Source organism: Thamnophis sirtalis, unplaced genomic scaffold (genome assembly GCF_051295495.1).
Source record: "Thamnophis sirtalis isolate CommonGarterSnake01/CBP01778 unplaced genomic scaffold, rThaSir2_p1.2 scaffold_8, whole genome shotgun sequence".
Taxonomy (NCBI): domain Eukaryota; kingdom Metazoa; phylum Chordata; class Lepidosauria; order Squamata; family Natricidae; genus Thamnophis; species Thamnophis sirtalis.
In genome coordinates, this window is record NW_028261388.1 from 16,320,838 (window position 1) to 16,341,853 (window position 21,016).

General features: G+C 41.4%; 1 protein-coding gene across 2 annotated transcripts in view; it reads right to left on the reverse strand.

The window, feature by feature from the left end:
* PDGFD (platelet derived growth factor D) overlaps nucleotides 1-21,016 on the reverse strand; it is a 194,741-nt gene that overhangs the window by 17,358 nt on the left and 156,367 nt on the right. The window contains exons 4-5 of one of the 2 annotated variants that reach the window (XM_087721149.1): nucleotides 8,011-8,070; nucleotides 3,810-4,008 (exon numbers count right to left, since the gene is read on the reverse strand). In XM_087721149.1, the coding sequence (XP_087577275.1) occupies nucleotides 3,810-4,008; nucleotides 8,011-8,070 (259 nt within the window). The remainder of the gene's footprint in view (nucleotides 1-3,809; nucleotides 4,009-8,010; nucleotides 8,071-21,016) is intronic. The other variant, XM_087721150.1, reaches the window with a different exon arrangement.

Genomic DNA, 21,016 nt, shown 5'->3' on the forward strand with positions numbered 1-21,016 from the left:
ATATATATGCAGGTCTTGTATTCGAGTCTTTTCCTGTGTAAGATTGAGATTGTCTTGGCAATGTTTCGATGAGGTCTCATTCACCATCTTCAGGCTGCCCACCAAGCCACACCCATAGAACAGGTAGTAAAACAATTTGAATCCCACCACTGGTATAGGGTCTTCTGCTTGAGCAGAGGTTGGACTAGAAGACCTCCAGTGTCCCTTCCAACTCCAATTCTATTCTGTAAATCATTTTGAAAGTAAGATGGTAATTAACAGAAATCAGGATAGATTTGTGGAAAATGAATCTTGCCTCTCTAAGACTACCTCATTTTCATGATTGGGTTATAATGACAATTACAATTAGTAGAAGGTGGAAATGTTACAGACATAATGTACCTTGATTTCAACCAAGCCAATTACACCATGATATTCTGATTAGCAAGCTAGTTAAGTATGGATCCAATTGCACAACAATTAAATGGATATTTAGCTGAAATAAAAATAACATCAGGCATGTTCATCAATTGTTCCGCATCAAATTTGAGTTAGTGGTTTTAGCCCTGGATTTTTACACATTTTTATTAACGGCTTAGGTGAAAAAGCTGGAAGGCCTTGCTCACAGTCACCCATGCCTTAGTCACTTCTCATTTGTATTGCTGCAATATGCTCTACGTGGGGCTGTCCTTGAAGACCCTGCAAAAACTGCAACTGATTCAGTATGTAGTGTATCTGTGTTTCATCTGAGTAACACCACTGCTCTGGGAGACAGCACTTGCTTCCAGTTGCTTTCCAGGTGCAATTCAAGGTGCAGTTATCCATATACTACCCCAACTGTTTATCTATCTATATAAAAACAGCTGTGTGTGTATATTTTCCAACATAACTCTGGAACGCCTTGACCAATTTCAACCAAACTTGCTACACAGATGACTTACTCTCTGGAAACAAATACTGTGGGGGTAAGACACCCCTAACACCCTTCGGGATGTGTGTTCTGTTACAATACAGCCTGTTGTGCCTTAAAATGGATTCTACTGTACAGTGCAGTGGAGTTGCCATGGTGATGCTTCACAGTACTCCACAAGGGGGCTCCCTCTGGTAAGGGGGAAAATCCAACATTGGAAATTACGTTTGGTCCACACATTTTCCCCCTATAAATAAATACCCAGGCAACACCAGGTTATCAGCTAGTCCTTCATGGCAAACGGCATGTTATTTGAGGAACTGCCAGTATCCAATTGTTTATGCTCATTCATAATTCACACAAAGCAGTCAGGCAGAGTGGAGGCATTATCCTCTTTGCTGGGGACACAAAAGGAATCCCCAACTCGACATTGTCAGAGTTTGTTGCAAAAATCAAATCCAGAAAGCACACACAGATAACTCAACAGGATTCATTAACTTCTTTTATACATAATAATACATGAGTAAATGTACAATACCAATAGTGGATTCTCCAATGTAATAGTAGTTACAGACAAAGCACAGGCAGAGGAGAGATTGGTCTCAGTTTCAATTCAGAGAGCAGCCTAGATTAGTTCTCTTGCACAGACTCAGTTATGTAGGTTAGGTCACGCCCAGGCTCCGAGCCTATGGCATGGCTCTTAATCACCAAATAGTTACCATTGGCTGACCTGTTACCATGCCTATTCATTGGCTGACCTTGTTACCATGCTTATTCATTGGCTGACCTGTTACCATGCCTATTCATTGGCTGACCTTGTTACCATTTCTCTGCCAGTTCATGAATATTCTGACAGACGTCCCTTGGCCATCGGCTTATGCTTTCAACCTGGAAGAAGCGCCTTGGTGTTTCCAACACAAATGCAGTGCGGGTATCAATAACACTGACCCAATACCATCTTGCGGGACCAAAAAAGAACTCTTTCCCTCTCACAATATCTTCATTTGGAATGACATCCCTCCAAAGATCTGTATGATTCTCACCCTAGTGACATTCAGGGATCTATGAAAGACCTGGCTATTCTCTTAAGCTTTAAATCAGAGTGAAGGGTATGTCCTGTTGAAAAGATTGTTGTGTTTGCTGCCGAAGTTGTTGGGCATTGGGCAACCTATGATTGTGTAATGTAATACCAAGCCTTCCAAGAAGATTCTACACCCATTTGCACTATTCAGGTGACCCTGAGGTCCTCCAGGTGGTCTCAGGGGCTCTCAGAAAGAGTGCTAATGACGACTGCGAGGAATATAAATTCTTCCATCCTCCACCATTCAGTCAGAATGGAAGAAGCTTCTTGGATGAGAAGCGAAATGTCTTCAAGGAAAAACAAAGTCCAGTTGCCTTGGAAAACACACCTTTGGGACAACCATATCATGGATCACTGGGAATCTCCATAGATTCTTAGAATCTTCATAGAATCTTGTAATGTAATGTAATGTGATGTAACATAACATAATGGATATCATATAATAAGATCAACATTATAACTTTATGAATTTTTAAGTTATCCATATGATTGGGTAGTGTTCAAAGATATACAGAAATTGCAGGTGGAACCAAGCAATCATATATACACATACACTTATGACTGTATGACTGCAACTTTGTTGCTTGCACCCTTACAATTTATATTGATATTGTTTCCTGATTGCTTATTTGTAGCCTCTGGCTAACATTAAGTGTTATACCCTATGATTTGTGATGAATGTATATTTTCTTTTATGTACACTGAGACCATAAGCACCAAAGACAAATTCCTTGTGTGTCCAATCACACTTGGCCAATAAAGAATTCTATTCTATTCTATTCTATTCTATTCTATTCTATTCTATTCTATTCTATTCTATTCTATTCTATTCTATTCTATTCTATATGATGAGCATATACAATGTGTTCAGACCTCTTTACATTCTTTTTTGGAATCCTTTCATATTTTTTCAAACCTTAGGTCTTCCAAAGCTTGCTGGCATCCCCTTTTTTTGGCATGGGTAGAAGTTTTTTGGCCACATGGGTGTTTGGAAAATGAGTTTGCCATTAATAAACAGAGATACACATACAGACACATCCTCCAGAAAATAGAGGTCTATATTGTGACTTTTATACCCTGACACACACACACACACACACACACACACACACACACACACACGTATGTATGTAGACATACATACATGCATGCACTCTCAATCAAAATGATGAAAAGACAACTCACAATGCATCAAGACTCATAGATGTTACCATTTTGAACAGTAATGCATATGTTACATTGGATGCTGAATTTCCCAAACGAATGTAGTACTGTAATAAGGAATAAGTATTTGCCTCAGGCAGGATATTTTTTTTTTAGTTTGCTCAACTAACTAAAGTGTCCTCTGAGGTATCCAGCTGCCTTGGGCTCATCTAATAAAATCTGGACATCGCTAACCATTTTTCCAGGGAACAAATGCTTTTAGGGCTTTATGTTAAAGCCAGTTGCTGCGTATAAGACACGGATGTCCTAATTACCAGTAGTATATCTACCTACTCTTGTCCTCTACAACCATCTTAATTATCTCGCTGTGGTATAAGAGGGAGATAATCACTTTAAAAAAAATAAAAAAAACCACACTGCACTTAGAAGAACAGCTGGCACCAGCACCTGTAAGAGCAGGTGGCTTTTATAGGCTGCAAACATCTCTCCAATGTTCATTATGTAGATTGGTTGTTAAGAATTTTAATTCTCACTGAACGAAAATATGGACTAATGCGCAGTTGCTAAAATTTTACAACACTACTCCAAGGATTTTAACCATGTCAGTCACAAAATTAACATTGTATTGGACAGATTACTCTGCCGTGCATCCATCCAACCATTTTTGCTTCTTACCTTTCGACTTCCTCTCATAGAAACTTCTGCCTCGGGGTGGGGCGCTCTCTGTGTACAGGTGATCCAGATCTTCTCGCCACGTCTCCGGGTTAAAGTGCTTGAGCAATTCCTCCACAGTATCAAACCCAGCAACGGTTTCATCTAGGGCTTCCACAGTAAGCGTGGGGTCAGTCACTGATGGAGAGCGATAGGAAATGCCCTAAGAACGAAATATAGGGCAGTGTGAGAACAAAGAGATCAAAACAAGCCTTTCCAGATTCATAACAGCAATGAATTATCACAAGGGTTGAACTAAACATTATTGAAAACAACCCTTAATTGGAAATGAAGAAGGGGAAAGAAAAAAGGACACTGTGGAGCTTTTCAATTCTAGTATTTAGTTACAATCATCATCTTATTTTAATGACCTTAAAATCCCTTATGGGATGGCGTCTGGGCAACTGAATGGAGCTAAGTGTTTACTGGCCAGATTCCCTTCCTGTCACCAGTGTGGAGTTATATTTAGCAGATATATTCTCATTGTGCCAGAGGTGGGTTCTACCAGTTCGCACCTATTCGGTAGAACCGGTTCATCAAATCTACGAACCGGTTAGAAGAGGTTCCACCAGTGGACCCGGAAAGCAGGCCACACCTACAGAAGAGGTTCCAAATTTTTTTGAAACCCACCACTGGTCCTTGGATATGATTATTCTACACTATCATGCTCATATTTATAAAACTCAGTGCCTCTGTGAAAGGTAAGGATGACTACTCCGTTTGTGGTGCAATTAGAATATTGCGTGTGTTGAAGTTGTTTTAACGCAAACCAAAGATGCCTTTTAAAAAACAAGTTTACATCATATTCTTATGCATGCCAGTGCTGTGTGTGAGGTAATTTAAGGTGGTTCTGACAAGTGTCGTCGGCATCTTCATATCGGGTCACATGGGCAGCAAGCCACTCCCATCCGAGCACATGGGTGGCAAGCCACTCCCACAAAGGAGGCCACACCCACGGAGTAGGTTCGAACAGTTTTTGAAACCCACCACTGCATTGTACCCAGAGAGAGAAATATCTGCCTCTACCTAGGATCGAACTCACAGCCTCCTGATCAGAAGGCGAGAGCCACCACACCCCTCTCTAGTATTTAGTTACTAGACATGACATGTAAAAAATGGGAGATGACTTGAGCTTTACTGAAAGATGGGCTTTGAAGAAGAATTTATAGAAGAAACGGTCTTCAGGAAACATTCTCTAGAATAATTCCAAGCATGTCAGTAAGGAAAAGGGGTACAATTGTCAGAGGGTCAAGAAGACTCTAACATAGGCGGATAAAATGGAGTGACTGTCCAAGGCACATGTTTTGCAAGGGTTAAAAAAATAAGAACAGGCCTAGAGGTATTTTAAGGAAAAACTCTGTTAGATATGAAATAAACTGTTGGAACAGGAATTGTAAAGAGGTAAGTTTTGTGTTCATGAAGCACAATGTGCCTGATTTTTATTGCTGCAGTCTAGATAGAGGTGAGATGAGTTGAGATAATGGACCAGAGAGAAATTTGAAGACATCAAGGTGAGCAAAGAACAGAATCACTACTATTACTTTCCTTTTGTACAAAATCCTGACATTTGTAAAAAATAGAGTTTCAAAACACAATGTCCATACAGAAAAAGGAAGTGTTATTTTCTTGAGAGAGGGGTGAAGTGAGGACAAGTAAGGAGAACAATCTCATACTCTAAAACAATTAGATGGCAGATTCTCAGGAAAATCTAGTTGCTAAGGATAAGCTAAACAAGATTGACTTTTTATTTATTTTTTGTTGAGAGTATGAACAGTTTTAAGGGGAAAATATTTAAATGTGCACTATGGCCTAGGTGGGCATCATGTACTGTAACAACTGGTTCGCCCATAACAAAAAATGTGAGCACACATGCATGTTCGGCCGCTTGCTATGTTCTCGCGTGCTCCTTCCGCTCATGCGCGTGGCATCAAAAAATGGCAATTATATAGGATGGGATAGTGCCAGGGCAGGTGGGCAGATCCAGTCGCTGGTCAGAACTACTGGTTCGCTCGAACCAGTCTGAACTGGCATTAGCCCACCTCTGCCTATGGCCTAAACACTGCATCTCAAGGATAAGGCAAAGAAGAATGATTTAACACACCAAAATTAAGACTTGCTGGATTATAAATCTCATTTTTTCCATTCAACAATTGATTGTTGCCTGGGAAGAAATACTAGTGGCTCATTTTAAACAAATGTCAAACAAAAACGATGTATCGTAGTGACCCAATGTGCAAATGAACTCTAATGTTGGAATTAGAAAGTAATTTTAAGAGAAACCACTGCAGTTTGCTCAATAAATGAACAGATTAAGTGTACATTCCTGAAGATAGCTTGCAGGGATGTTCATGCTTTGGAAATGATTCAGAAAGAGTACTTTAAACTGCAGAGGAGAACAAATTGTGGTATCTCTTTAAACTCGCTGTGTCTTTTTTGCCTGACGTTTCCGACATTGCTGATTTAAAGAGTTGATTCCTTAAATCAATGATGTTTCTTTATAGGCTGAATTCTGAACAATGGTCCTTCTACCTTGCTGCATTGCAGGCTTCTATGTTCTTCCGAATCATTTCTGAATCGTGACAAGCTTTAATTCTTGCACAGATTATGGATGCTGTTTATTGTTCTGTAATAACATCCAAGCCAGTAACAATTGATTTCCTGAGCATTGTTAATAATGAAAATTTGGACACGAAACTCATCTTTTCCTTGTATCTTAGAGGCAAGTAAGAAGTGTGAGCTTCATTTGAGCACCCACAGGAAATATACAGGAGTTCATCCAGATTAGTTGATTTATCCATCTATCCAGACTTGATCCATCAACTCATCTACCCAGACTTAAAGTTTTGTAGCTTTCCCTAGTCATGATGTTTCCACGATGTGTAAGAATTTTAGGAACTACAGTTCTTAAGATATTTGATGGTTGCCAAGTTTGGAAAATCCTGATTTATTCTGAATAGCGTTGATTCCCGATATCATCTCATACAAAGGGGTAGCCAATAAGGTAAAGGTAAAGGTTCCCCTTGCCCATAGGTGCTAGTTACAAGAGCCGAGGTGGCGCAGTGGTTAAATGCAGCACTGCAGGCTACTTCAGCTGACTGCAGTTCTGCAGTTCGGCTGTTCAAATCTCACCGGCTCAAGGTTGACTCAGCCTTCCATCCTTCCGAGGTGGGTGAAATGAGGACACGGATTGTTGTTGGGGGCAATATGCTGACTCTGTAAACTGCTTAGAGAGGACTGAAAGCCCTATGAAGCAGTATATAAGTCTAACTGCTATTGCTATTGCTATTGCTAGTTGTTCCTGATTCTAGGGGGTGGTGCTCATCTCTGTTTTAAAGCTGAAGAGCCAGTGCTGCCCAAAGACCTCTCTGTGATCATGTGGCCGGCATGACTAAATGCCGAAGGTGCACGGAACACTGTTACCTTCCCACCAAAGGTGGTTTCTTTTTTTCTACTTGCATTTTTTACATGTGTTCAAACTGCTAGGTTGGCAGAAGTTGGGACAAGTAACGGGAGCTCACTCCATTATGCGGACCTAGGGTTTCAAACCACCGAACTGCTGACCTTTCTGATCGACAATCTCAGCATCTTAGCCACTAAGGCACTGCATCCCTTCGGCCAATACCCTACCCTCTACTTATATGTTTAAACTGGGATTACTAAAGGTAGTATCTTTACCTTTAGTAGAAAGTCTTTCTGTAAAGGCATCTCATTCTTATCCTATCATGCTCTGTAATGCTGTATCCAAGGGACCCAAATCAAATGACTAATATGTATTCTGAACAGTCAGGATATTGGAAGATAAAACTTTGGATTGAATTGGTGAAGAAATTGATGACTGGCCAATTCACTCAAAAAAAATAAGATGGATTTCACTGCTATCCAGAAACCCTGAAGCAGCATTAGTAACGTCTCTGCTAGAAACACTGCCAGTGTTATAGCGATCTGTTTGATACATCACATTAATTGCTTAACACTGGTTTGCTGAACAAGCTGCAATTATTTCATTTCTCATAATGCACTAAGCCAAAATAAAACAAATTATATAATAGCTTAGTGGAATGCTTAAATCCAATTTATCTCCTTGCTGTGGTTCTCAATTGATTTTCAGTTACTTCCTCCTCTTAAAAAAAAAGAAAGAAAAGAAAATAGATTAACAATTATTTACCAAGACCGGGCTTGTGACTGATTCCCAATTGGTTTCAGATGCAACAGGCTGAAGATCATCCTGAAGACCAAAGAGAAACACACATACACAAACACACAAAAAATAATGTCATGCGGGTATTTTCTCTTTTCTTTTCTGAAAGCATCAGTTACACAGTTGATCCATCCTTCATATACCTTTATTCTTCCTCACTCTCAGTTTGTATTAGTAATAAAACCCGGCATTTTATCTTCTAGTACTGTGATGGTGAACCTATGGCATGCATGCCACAAGTGGCACAGAGAGCCATTTTAGCTGGCATGGCAGCCCGGCTAGCTGTTTTTCAGCCTCCCAGAGGGCTGGGGGAGGCCATTTTCGCCCTCCCCAGGCTTCAGGAAAGCCTCTGGAGGGTGAAAAACAGGCTCAACGGGTCAACTGAAAGTTCACGAACAAACTGGGGAGGGTGAAAACTCTCCCCCACGCAGGAGGCATGTGCATACATGCGGGTGGTGGTGGTGATAGTGGCCATGAGCGCATGCACAGATGAGTGGGCATGAGTACACACTGGAGATGGGTTCCTACCAGTTCAGACCAGTTCAGCCAAATAGGTAGTAACTTGGCCTGCCATGCCCCTGAACTGATTCTCTTGGCGTCGCCGCAGGCACACCATCTTGTTTTTTAAAAGTACTGCGCATGCGGAATGTATCACGCGCGCCCCTAAACAAACCAGTAGTAGCAGCTGCCGGAACTTAGCTCTGGTGCATGCGATAGCGCGCACGCAATTTTGGCACACCTTTAGAAAAAGGTTAGCCGTCACTGTTCCAGTAAGTCACTACTAGACAATCTGCCTCATTTTTATACAAAAAGAAAAAAAGAAAAAGAGTGCATAAATACAACTAGCTCTTTAAAAAGGCTCATTTTGAGCAGAAAATTATGTGGCTTGCTTTAGAGTATTGTACCAAAATAGAAAAGTCTATATTTGTCATCTTTGTTTCTCTGACAGGAACCATTGCCTCATCACAGCTGTGCTTACTGAATCTGGATGCATTAAGCTATTATTAAAAGCACAGGAGCAGCTCCACGGACAAAAGAAGAAAAATATCCTTCTCTCTGACTAAGGCAAAAAAATAGACAGAGGTGTTTCTGGCGCTTGAGACAGAATATCCAAACAGCACCTCACAGGGATGCCCAAATGGCTAAGTGGAAAGAGACATAAATTAAAAGTATACAAAAGAACTCTGAATATGTCTGACAATGGAAGGAGGAAAAAGAGCAGGCAATCTAAGAGAAGGGGGGGAATCAAAAGAGAAAGAAATCAGAAGAAATCAAAGAACAAAGAAGGAAGAAGAGGAAACAGCGTTAATACTCTTTTCAAAAGCCACAGCTTCTGTAAAATCCAAAAGTAGAATTTATATTGCAACTGATTTCCCTATTTAGCAGCAAACTCATCCTATATAATGGATCAGTGTTAGGGTAATGGTTGTTTTCTTTCAGTCGGCTAGCGAAGTATTAAAGTTGATTTCTTTTCTCTTCACATCAAATATTGGCAATTCATAAAATTCTTCCACTGGTTTATTGTCTTAGTATAGAACAGTGTTTACTAACCTCAGCAACTTTAAGATATGGGGACTCCAATTCCCAGAATTTTTTGTTGTTGTTGAGTCCTGCAATCCCTTAAAAGGGAAAGGTAAAGATTTTCCTTGGATGTATATGCTAGTTGTTCCCGACTCTAGGGGGCGGTGCTCATCTCCATTTCAAAGCCGAAGAGCCAGCGCTGTCTGAAGACATCTGTGTGGTCATGCGGCTGGCATGACTATATGTCGAAGGCACACGGAATGCTGTTACCTTCCCACAAAAGTGGTCCCTATTTTTCTACTTGCATTTTTTACATGCTTTCGAACTGCTAGGTTGGCAGAAGCTGGGACAAATAACGGGAGCTCACCCCATTACGCTCCACTAGGGATTCGAACTGTTGAACTGCTGTCCTTTCAGAGCCTCTTCTTAGCCTCTGAGCCACTGTGTCCCTTCAATATAATCCCTTATGTAATCTCAAATGATGTTGTCCTTCCTAGTATCACAGAAAACTGTTGTCCTTATACCATATTCTACTCTATGCATAGAACCAATTGGAGTGCTTTTTTTCCCTTGGCCTCATGCTGAGAAGTTATGGGATATTTTGTTTTTTCCACACTGCCTCTTCCCCATGTTGCACTTGAACTGGCCCTTAAATATCCAGAAGTCCTATTTTTTTCCCCAGAAGAGTATAGCTTCTGCCTACACAGCACAGTAGTGATAAATAAATAAGTCCCTTTGCAATCATCATTGTTGCCTTGAACACCAGTGTTGCCATGGTACCATGAAACCGCACAACACTTTCATCATTTGGAGCAAAAGCAGACCTGCCATGTTGGGTCCATTTCTGCCTTCTTTTTCTTTTAAAAAATCTAAATTAAAATGAATTAGAGTGTGTATTTTAAATATACTGTGGGAATATTTTTAAATTGATTGTCTCAAATTCACAGAAAGAAGGAAGAGAGGGAGAGGAGATGACTGATAATAGCCAGCCAGCCAGCCAGCCAGCCAGCCAGCCAGCCAGCCTGATAGATAGATAGATAGATAGATAGATAGATAGATAGATAGATAGATAGATAGATAGATAGATAGACAGACAGACAGACAGACAGACAGACAGACAGACAGACAGACAGACAGACAGACAGACAGACAGACAGACAGATTGTGACTATCCTTGTGATAGATACATAGATGATAGCTAGCTAGCTAGATGATGATGAAAGAAATAAAGAGAAAGGAAGGAAGGAAGGAAGGAAGGAAGGAAGGAAGGAAGGAAGGAAGGAAGGGGTTGTCAACTTGTGAAATACATAGATGATAGCTAGTTAGCCATCCACTCATCTAGATAGACAGACAGACAGACAGACAGGATAGGGAGAGAAATAGAGAGATAGTGAGACAATAGAGAGATATAGAGATAATAGATAGATGATAGATAGATAGATAGATAGATAGATAGATAGATAGATAGATAGTTAGATAGATAGATAGATAGATAGATAGATAGATAGATAGATAGATAGATAGATAGATAGATGTAGATAGGTAGGTAGGTAGGTAGGTAGGTAGGTAGGAAGGAAGGAAGGAAGGAAGGAAGGAAGGAAGGAAGGAAGGAAGGAGGGTAGAGACAGTCAGACAGACAGATAGAGGCTGCTCATTTATAATAGATGGATAGTTAGACAGATATGCAGATAATATTAAACATAATGAAAATATTTGGCCAATATGAAAGCCAGTAAATAGCCACATTTAGGCTTGGCTTATTGGAAAAGTGTTGTTCCTGGCATAAAACATACAAAAAAGGTCATTGCATATTTCTTTTGTGGAAAAAAAATCATACAATCCCAAAGCTGCAAGAAAACCTTGCTTTTGAAAAAAAAAAGAAGTTGGAGAAATGGGTGGAAAAACTACTAAATTATTTTTGAGCTGCTTAATGGAAAATGAATGTGGGATTTTCTCCCTCTCTCTAATGCTACACCTTAAATATCCAGGAGCCACACATACTCAGAACTGCTGAGGAAATTGGCTGCCAATGTACATTACTAGCTATAATTCCTTTATTAGCAATGACTATGTTAAGAGTAATACGAAATGATCTACTGAATGTCTATTAATTCTCCCTGTCATACTTACTTGTTGTGATAGGAAGGAGAGGATGATATTCCAAAATCTTATCAAAACTATATGAAAGTTTTCAGCTGCAATTAGAATCAAGGGCAGTCTGAGCTTATTTTTCTATTTCTGGAAATCAAACAGTGTTAAAGAATAAGGGAAACTAATTCTTCTTTTAAAGAGAAGATTCCTTCTACACAAAAGGTTAGCCGGTCAGAGAGAAAGATTCAGTTCTAATGTATCAGAAAACATTCAGCTTCCATCTCCTCATTAGTCATTTCTTCCTCATAAGATAATTCTGCAAGTTGGACTGGAAAAAGGTTTACAGCCTTAGAGCAGCTCATCAGCTATTAAATCATTACCTTAACCTTTCTATCAGCCATCATATATCTGATACTGAAGAGACTCAAAGAAACACTTTTTGGGATGCCTGGATTCGTAAACCTGTCCTCCTTCAATTGCTGGCTTTTATAACATCATCCACCTGAGATTAAACTGGCTCTTTCAGTAAAACCCAGTTGTCTGAATGAATGAGGAGTCTGCCTGAGTCTACAATGGGTTTTGCCTATTTACCTCAAAGTCATATCCCTCATTTTCTACAGCTGAGCTACCTTCCCTGAGGTATAATACTGTGCTGAATTATTTGTATTCTTAATATTGTGATTTTTAAAAAAAAATATTATCCCTATGACAAAATATTCCTGAGACAGTGGAAGCCATGTTATTCTTGTAGCTAATGTTTTATCATGGGTTATGATTTCAAGAGAAGCTGTAATTATCTTTTTAGAATGAGCATGAATAAGCTACTTTTGTTATTGGTAATTATAAGCAGCATAAAGCATAAAACTGCAGCTGTGGAGGGGAGCATTAAAGCATTGCGTGTTTTACCACAGAAGCAGGAGTTTAAATCCAGCAAGTTCTGACAGGTTCTGGAGAACTGATATTGGAAATTTTGAATAGTTTGGAGAACCAGTAGCAGAAATTTTGAGTAGTTCCAAGAACCGGCATATGCCACATCTGGCTGGCCCCAGAGTGGGGTGGGAATGGAGATTTTGCAGTATCCTTTCCCGCCATGCCCACTAAGCCACACCACACCCACCAAGCCACGCCCACAGAACCGGTAGTAAAAAAAAAATGAATTTCACCACTGCATAGAAGCCGTATATGTCTATCAGAAAAGGAGGAAGGGAAATTGTGGTTGTGAATCTGAAGGCCTCCTTGTGTGTGCCTCAACTCTCTGTCTTCCCCACCCCAGGTATCAACAATAAGTTGACAATGGAAGAAAATCACTTTAAGGGGGGGAAAAGCTGGCGGGATTAGAAAAATATGCCTTTCACTTTAGTGATAGCCACTTCCTGCTCGAAGCACAGCTCTTTTTCTCCTTGTCTGTGCCATACATGGCATCAAGGGTGGGATTCTACAAGTTCGTACTGGTTCAGGTGAACCGGTAGTGAACTGGTTCACTCCGACGATCAAGTGGGCCCGTCCACCAACCTTTGCACTTTTCTGACTTTTATCTTCTCAGCTGAATCGCGCAGCAGAATGGATTGCCACACCCCAGCTGTTTTCCTCCCCAACAGTAATGTGGAAGGTAAGTTTTCTCAAAAGTATGCATTCACATGCAGCATGTGTCAGGCATATACACGAGTAATGTGAGCGTGCACAAAGCACCCGATCACTGAACCAGTTGTTGAGCTGTTAGGATCCCACCACTGCATGGCACCATACATTTCCATATACCAACTTTTCGATAGTCAAAGGGGCCATTTGATGTTGTTGATATTTTTTAGAGAGCCGTGGGGGTGAGGGCAAACCTTATTTCCTTTTTAGAACTGAGTTCCGTCATTCGACACTTTACAATCTAGTTGTGCAAATTGTAATGAACCACAATTGTGCATTACCTGCCTCAAATTGACTGGAAGCTTGGCCACTGAATTTCACTGGCATTCGCTGGTAGGACATTGGAGACATCAGAAAGAGTTTGGAGAGTTGCTGATGGCCATGGGATGCTAAACTGCCCTGGTTCTATATAGGGAGCTCAGCAGCCAGAGGCTCTGCACTTTTGCCATTTGCAATGGTTGCTTAATTGAACTGTGGAGCACTGCTAATAGTCTTTAGCTTGGGTTGACACCAGTATCTGATCAGCTGATTTTAAAATCTTCTATATCTATAAAAGACAAATGCCACTCACTCATCACGAAATCTCCAGAACCGTAAAGTCTACAAACTTGAAATTTGGCATGTATGTTCCTCTTGGCTTCTAGGTGCTCGCTAAGAAAGGATTTTTTGAAATACCATCAGATCATTACTATTTCTTATACAGTAATTAACACACTCTGATGCTAAGGAGTTCTACTCCCCCTCCCCACCTGAAAAGAACTCCGTTCCAACTGCCAATTGCCTCACATTCTGTTACCTCGGTTCAAACTGGCAGACATTCCATTCCTTCACTCAGCAGCGATCTGGGGCTCCTTATAGTACCTCAACAAGATGTCTATGCCTTCCACCTATGGAACTGCTTCTGGACTCGAGGCAGCGGGAGCGATATTCCCTTATGTGTTTCAATCACTGACCACCACTGAGCCAACAGATTGAACTGGAGTGAATCGTATTTCTCCTGCATTGCCTCTTCACATAGTTTCATCGTGAAGTATGTGAATCCAGCTAGTAGATAAATGTAATTGGACCTGTTTAAAACCTTAATGGGAAATCACTAGCAAAACACAAGGACTATTAGTTAAACCAGGGAATGGATAAACATCTCAGAAAAAGGCAACCATCTCTGTATAGTTGTAAAAAATACAATTTATCTCATTTGGAATTTCTTCTGTGTGTAGTCTCCCTGTAGATAAGGAGAGCCAAGTTCATATTGAGGAGCTTTCCCTTTTGTTTTGCCTTTCAAATCCCCTGGATCTGCCTCTCCCCCTCCTTATCCCTAGATAGCGGAGGTGAAGATTTTAATCTCATTCTTAATAGAAAATTCAGTCCCCGTGAGAGAATGCTTTGTTCTTCCCTAATGACGGACAGCTTTGGGAGTCAGAACCTGCCTTGAGTAAAAATTGCAAAACAAAACAAAACTCTACACCCTACCAAATGCTTCCATAGCCTCTCCTGTATGCAGCAGAGCAGAAACGTGACTCTTTGGGCTTAACAGGAGGCTAACAATTGTGATGTGAAAGAAGAAAGATGTCATTTTTATGTCAGCTTTTTGCTCGGTTGGAGGGAAATTTATGGATGACATGTCTGAAGTGGTGCTGTAACTAAGCGCTTTCAGAATTGTGTGTCTGAAGCAAAGATATACATGATTTTCTTCCTCAAGATTCAGATACTGTGGGAAGAAGAAGATGCTCAATTTGTGGGCTGGAAATATTTCTGTGGTAAATATTTTTAAAAACCTTGCTGTCCCAGATATTTATCTATTTATCTTGAAAAAGAAATCATTTAGTTCAGTAGTTCTCGGACTGTGGTCCACAGACCCCTGGGGGCTGCAAATGTTGTCACAGGGAGTCCGTAAAGGCTTGAAGAAATGTTATGATTTAAATCTTGAGCGAAGTCTTGTGGGGACACAAAAGGTACCGTATTTTTTGGAGTATAAGACGCACCAAGATTTTGAAGAGGAAAATAAAAAAATGTTTTTGCACTCTGCAGACCTCCCCAAAATGGTTCGTTTTTCATGAAAACAGGCCCATTTTTTTTCCAAAAAAAAAGGGCATGCGTAGCCTTTAGGAGGCTTATAGAGTGCTCTTGGGAGCTGGGGGGGCAACATTGAGCAAAAACCAGCCCATTTTTCATTCATTTCTGCCCTCCCCAGCCCCCAGGAGCACTCTGAAAACCTCGTAACGGCTATGCACAGCCATTTTGGTGAAGGGGGCGGGGTTTCAGGAGGCAAAAAAATGGTGTATTCAGTGAATAAGATGCACCCAGATTTTCAGCCTCTTTTTTGAGGGAAAAAGATGCGTCTTATACTCCGAAAAATATGGTGCTTAACAGATTTAACAGATTAATAGAGTTGGAAGAGACCTTGTAGATCATCTAGTCTAATTCCCCCCGTTCCCCCCCCTCACAAGCAGGAGACACTACACTAGTGATGGTGAACTTTTTTGGCACCGAGTTCCCAAACTGGAATGCGTGTAAGTGCCCAAACTGGAACACACACCGGAAACCCGAAGGTCAGGTGGCTAGTGCGTGCATGCGCATCGGCTAGCTGGTCTTCTGGTTTCCGTCACTTTGGCATGCACGATGACCAGCTGGCCAGTGTGCATATGCATGCCAGAAACCAGAAGAGCAGCTGACGATGGCATACGTGCCCACAGAGATGGCTCTGTGTGCCACCTGTTGCATGCATGCAATATGTTTGCCATCACAGCACTACACCATTTCTGACAAATAGCAGTCCAGTCTCTTCTTGAAAGCCTCCAGTGATGAAGCTCCCACAACTTGCGAAAGGGGGTCTGTGTGGAAGAAAAGGTTGAGAACCACTGAGTTCGGCAATGGAGCATTCTCTTTCATGTTCCCTTTAAAAAAAGAGATATGGATATATGTAGAGCATCATCCTATGCGTTTTTTTATGAGTGCCACTAACCTCTGTAGGGATCACTCCCAGGTTGTTTAGCGTTGCAGATCAAAATGTCATTTTGCATTTAAAACAATGGGTGCACTTCCTATGCAAATGTCAACAATTAATCAGCTGATGAACTGATTAAGATTTCTGGCATTACTGTGACAGACTTGTTTATTATTATTAGCAATGGCTGGATCCCCAAATGTCTTTCAGCTCATCTTAAAGGCTTATGCAACTATTATATCACCCAATGTGCACCCAATTATTTATTTAACAAGCTAATCCTTATTGACAAGTTCTAAAATTCTCCTGAAATGCCCCTTCTGTTTCTGGAGTGCCCCTTCTACAGCTTTCAATTGCTTAGGAAAACTAATTTGAAGACTTCTTAGGTTCATGCTCCCATCCTCATGCTTCTTTTGATACTTTTTTGTTCTCTTATGTAAAAGGTAAAGATTCCCCTCGCATATATTGGCTAGTCATTCCTGACACCAGTGGGTGGTGCTAATCTCAGTTTCAAAGCCGAAGAGCTAGCGCTGTTCAAAGACATCTCCATGGTCATGTGGCTGGCATAACTAAATCCCAAAGGTGCATGGAACACTGTTACCTTTCTACCAAGATGGTCCCTATTTCTCTATTTGCATTTTTACATGCTTTCGAACTGCTAGGTTGGCAGAAGCTGGGACAAGGAATGGAAGTTCACTCCGTTATCCGGCGCTAGGGATTCAAACCGCTAAACTGCCGTCCTTTCTGATCGAGAAGCTGAGTATCTTAGCCACTGAGCCACCACATCCCTCTTTGTTATCTTAACCGTAGTTCAAACAAGTTTGAATGAAATGAGGCAAAAGCAAATTGGAAGTTCTTTGCAACCTTCTTGTCACTCTAGCCATAACTCCAGAATCTAGTATTTTTCTCACCCTCTCATCTCTTTATTCCTTTTTGTCTTATCTCTATCTGCTCTCAGCTTTTAAAAGAAAAAGCAGCAATTCAATTTTCCCCCTCCTTTTCCCCCCTTATTTTCTGCCCTGGCTTTGACTTCTGAAAGATGCTGGGCAGCAGAAAGAGTGATTGTTGTTGCTCACACAACACAATCGAGTCAATTAAAAACCTAATCTGAGACTTTATTTCTTGCTGATCATTATGTAAGATGAGCCTAGGTGGTTTTTGAATCTTGGTAAATGCCTTGATTGACTAATTGATTCATTGACTGATTGATTGTGTGCCATTCTTGATTCTTAGTGATTTTCTCCATGATAATCTGCTCTTAACCTAGTCCTTCAAGTCTTCCAACAGTACATCCACACACAGTCACTGAAACTAAGTCCATCTGTTGTGGCCTGCCAATGGCCAGCAGAGCTGGCAGCATATTCATACAGTGAGGAGGTTGGGGAGGAACATGGGCCAGTCCTGGAGTCTGGGGAGGGCTCTGATGAGGGCTCTGCATCGGAGGCAGAGAGGGGGCCAGGGCCATCTGACAGTTATCAGCTGGAGAGGAATCCACTGTAAATTAAATAAAAGGGGTTTATTAGGATGAGAACTCAGCTTCGTGCTGCTGGGGAAGCCTAGGTCAGAACACTATCCCTCTTGCTGCTGGTCCTCTTCCTCTTCTCTTTCCTTCCATCCTTCCCAACGTTAGAACCTTCTCCAGAGAGCCGGGGCTTCACACAATGTGTTTTTAAGAAGAGATTGGACAACCATTTGTTTGAAATGATATAGAGCAGGGGTATCAAACTCAGTTTGTCATGGCGACATCACGTGATAAATCATGACTCCGCCCCCTTGGCTAAATTGGGTGTGGCCAGCACATGATGCATCCAGCCTGTGGGCAGCGAGTTTGTCAGCTCTGGTATCGGGTTTCCTGCTTGAGGAGGGGATGGGACTATAAGACCTCCAAGGTCCTTTCCAACTCTCTGATTCTGTTATTACTGCATATTTCTTGACTGCTGGTTTCCCTACTATTGATGGATAAATATTATAAACTGTCAGAATGAAGCCACTGACTGGGTTTAGACATTCTATTAAGCTATATCATAGCTTGTTTGTTTCTGGCTTTCTGTGTTGCATAAACCTAGTCCCTGTGTTTTGTAAAACCACGTTTATACTTTTAATGCTATGTAAGTCTAGCCAATTGTGGCTCATTTAACAAGTCATTGTTAAATTAGAATATTGACTTAGTTTAGCATTGAAAATAATTAATGTCAAGTGCTTTCTCACTTTCTTAGTTCTATTTGCAGAATTGGAAAGGAAACAGAAATCTCCTAATTGCCTGGAAACCCTTAGCAGTGAGTAGAAGTAAAATTTTTATCCTTCTCCTCCTCCATCTTTGCCATCTTTATTTTATTTTAAAAGGTGGATTCTTCTTATAACTTACTATGCAAAGTGGTCTTGAATATGTGCTTCTTGGAACTTTTGCTCTAGATGTTTCATTCCAACTAATGTTGTGTTCTGTGTGAACAGGCAGCAAAATCTATGGCATTATTGCATGTATCCAGCTATTTATCTGTTTTGTTTCTTCAATCAATGTTCTATAAACTAGAAAAATCACAGGCCAAGCTCTGTTTGCTTGACATAATCTTTCCTAACGCAAGTATTCCACATCAGAGTTATGAAACAATATTGATTTGAAGAAGAAAAGGTAATTTTGGAGTGCAACTTTTCATATACGTTGCATCATCTTTTGGGCTTACTTGCAATCCTAAAAACAGGTGGGATTGCTGCTTTTATATCAACTCCCTGCTATGTGGTAGCTTCTCTGACTCTTTGGTCAAACTGACAGTTCAATTTAGTCCCAGACTTTTTTGGGTGTGGAATCAGAGGTGGTCTAGGACAGAGGTGTAACTCAATTTCATTGAGGGCTACATTAGGTTTGTGTTTCACCTTGGGTGGACCAGGGTGGGCATGGCCAACATGATGTCACTTGTGTTGGGGGGCACTGGGGTTGGTCCAAGTGCTCTGCCAGCAAAAATGGGCTCCCAAGCTTGCTTTTCGGCTGTGATGGCCTTCTACAACCCTCTGACAATGAAAATGGAGCTCAGGGTGTGTGTATGTCACACATGGCCTTCGTAAGTTCTGTTTTTGGCTGGGACGGCCTCCTGCAACCCTCTGCCAATGAAAACAGAGCTCAGGGGGGGAAGGCGCATGCATGGTCCTCATGAGTTCAATTTTTGGCTGGGACGGCCTCCTGTAATCCCTGCCAGCAAAAACGGAGCTCGGGAGGGCGGAGCTCCATTTTTGCTGGTGGAAGCATCTTGGGCTAGTCCTTCACTATTTCCAGGGGGACCCTGCAGGACACATCTAAGCACCCGGTGGGCTGGATCTGGCCCCTGGGCCTTGAGTTTGACATCCCTGGTCTTGGAGCTCATGGACACCATGGCAATCAAGGACCTGATGAAGATGTGGGAGCACAATATAGTTGAAAAGGTGGTGGTGGTAGGGGGAACAACATCCTGGAAGAGAGCAAAGGCAAGCTACTTCTGTTATTGCCAAGACATGTTTGACCTGAGAGAACTGAGTTTAGGTTGTAGGAAATTTTACTTTGGACCTTGTCATGGAGTCTTTAGGATTCCCTTTCAGGAGATCTTTCTTTTGTTTTCTTCTTGCTACATTTTTCTTTAGCGTAAAAGCAAACCTACCTTTCCCAAACATTCATTAGTAACTTTGAAAGAAGTTTTTGATTTGGCAAAGCTTCGATCACCCCACCCCACTGAAACAGATATGCATATCCAAGTGTTGCAATTTGTTTTGAAGGGCAAATCTGAATCAAAAGTTTTCAAAGCACTTTTCAATATGCTGGTTATGGCTTTTCTATTGCTTCTAGATTGCTACACACACTATTAGAATTACGAAAGGAGTACAAAAATTCAGACCACAGGATACCCCCCCACCCCCCAAAAAAGTGGTACTTTCCTATACCTTTTTACTGCCTTCTACCATCGTACAGATCTTTGCAATGCAGATCTGGCAACCTTAAGCAGTACACAAGTTGCAATTTCAGTGTCATATTGAATGAAGGATCCAGTGGAATTGGGGACACTAAGTGGTGGGATGGATTCCCTGGCCGTGTAATGGGGAGCCAGCCACTCCATTTAAAATCTCGTTAACTCTTTGCCTTATGCAAAGTCTTTGGAGTGATAAGTCAACATTATACAGTGATACTTATGGCAGATAGCCATAAGTCTTAACTTTGCTGTCTTCTGTTAATGAAATGTTTTCTTCCGCTCACCCAGTAAACCCTGTTAGGGACTCAACTGATATCTCATCAAACTGTATATGGCCTTCAGGCTGGCCTTATGTTTAAACTTGTCAGTCCTCCCCAGGTAAACCAGACAGAGTGAACAACTAGATGAGCTAATTCTACTTTATAGTAAGGCTGTTATTGCCAACGTATGAAAAGATGACATTGTATAGAATGCCTAGGAAATCTATAAAATGTGCAGCTTTTTAGGCAAAGTACGAAAAGTCTGTGTTATATTAATATGCTATATACCCATGATGGCGAACCTATGGCACGTGTGCCACAGGTGGCATGCGGAGCCCTCTCTGCGGGCACGCGAGACATTGTCCCAGCTCAGCTGCACCGCGCATGCGCATGTACGCCTCCCGCAGGCCAGCTAATTTTCAGGTCTCTGCGGTGCAAGTGCTGGGGATGGAGCACATGCGAGATGCACGCACATGCATTGGGGGTGGTGGGGGTATGGTGCACCTTGTTTTTGGTCCCAGGAGGCTTCAGGGAGGCCTGCTAAGCCTGTTTTTGGTCCCAGGAGGCTACAGGGAAGCCTGCTAGGC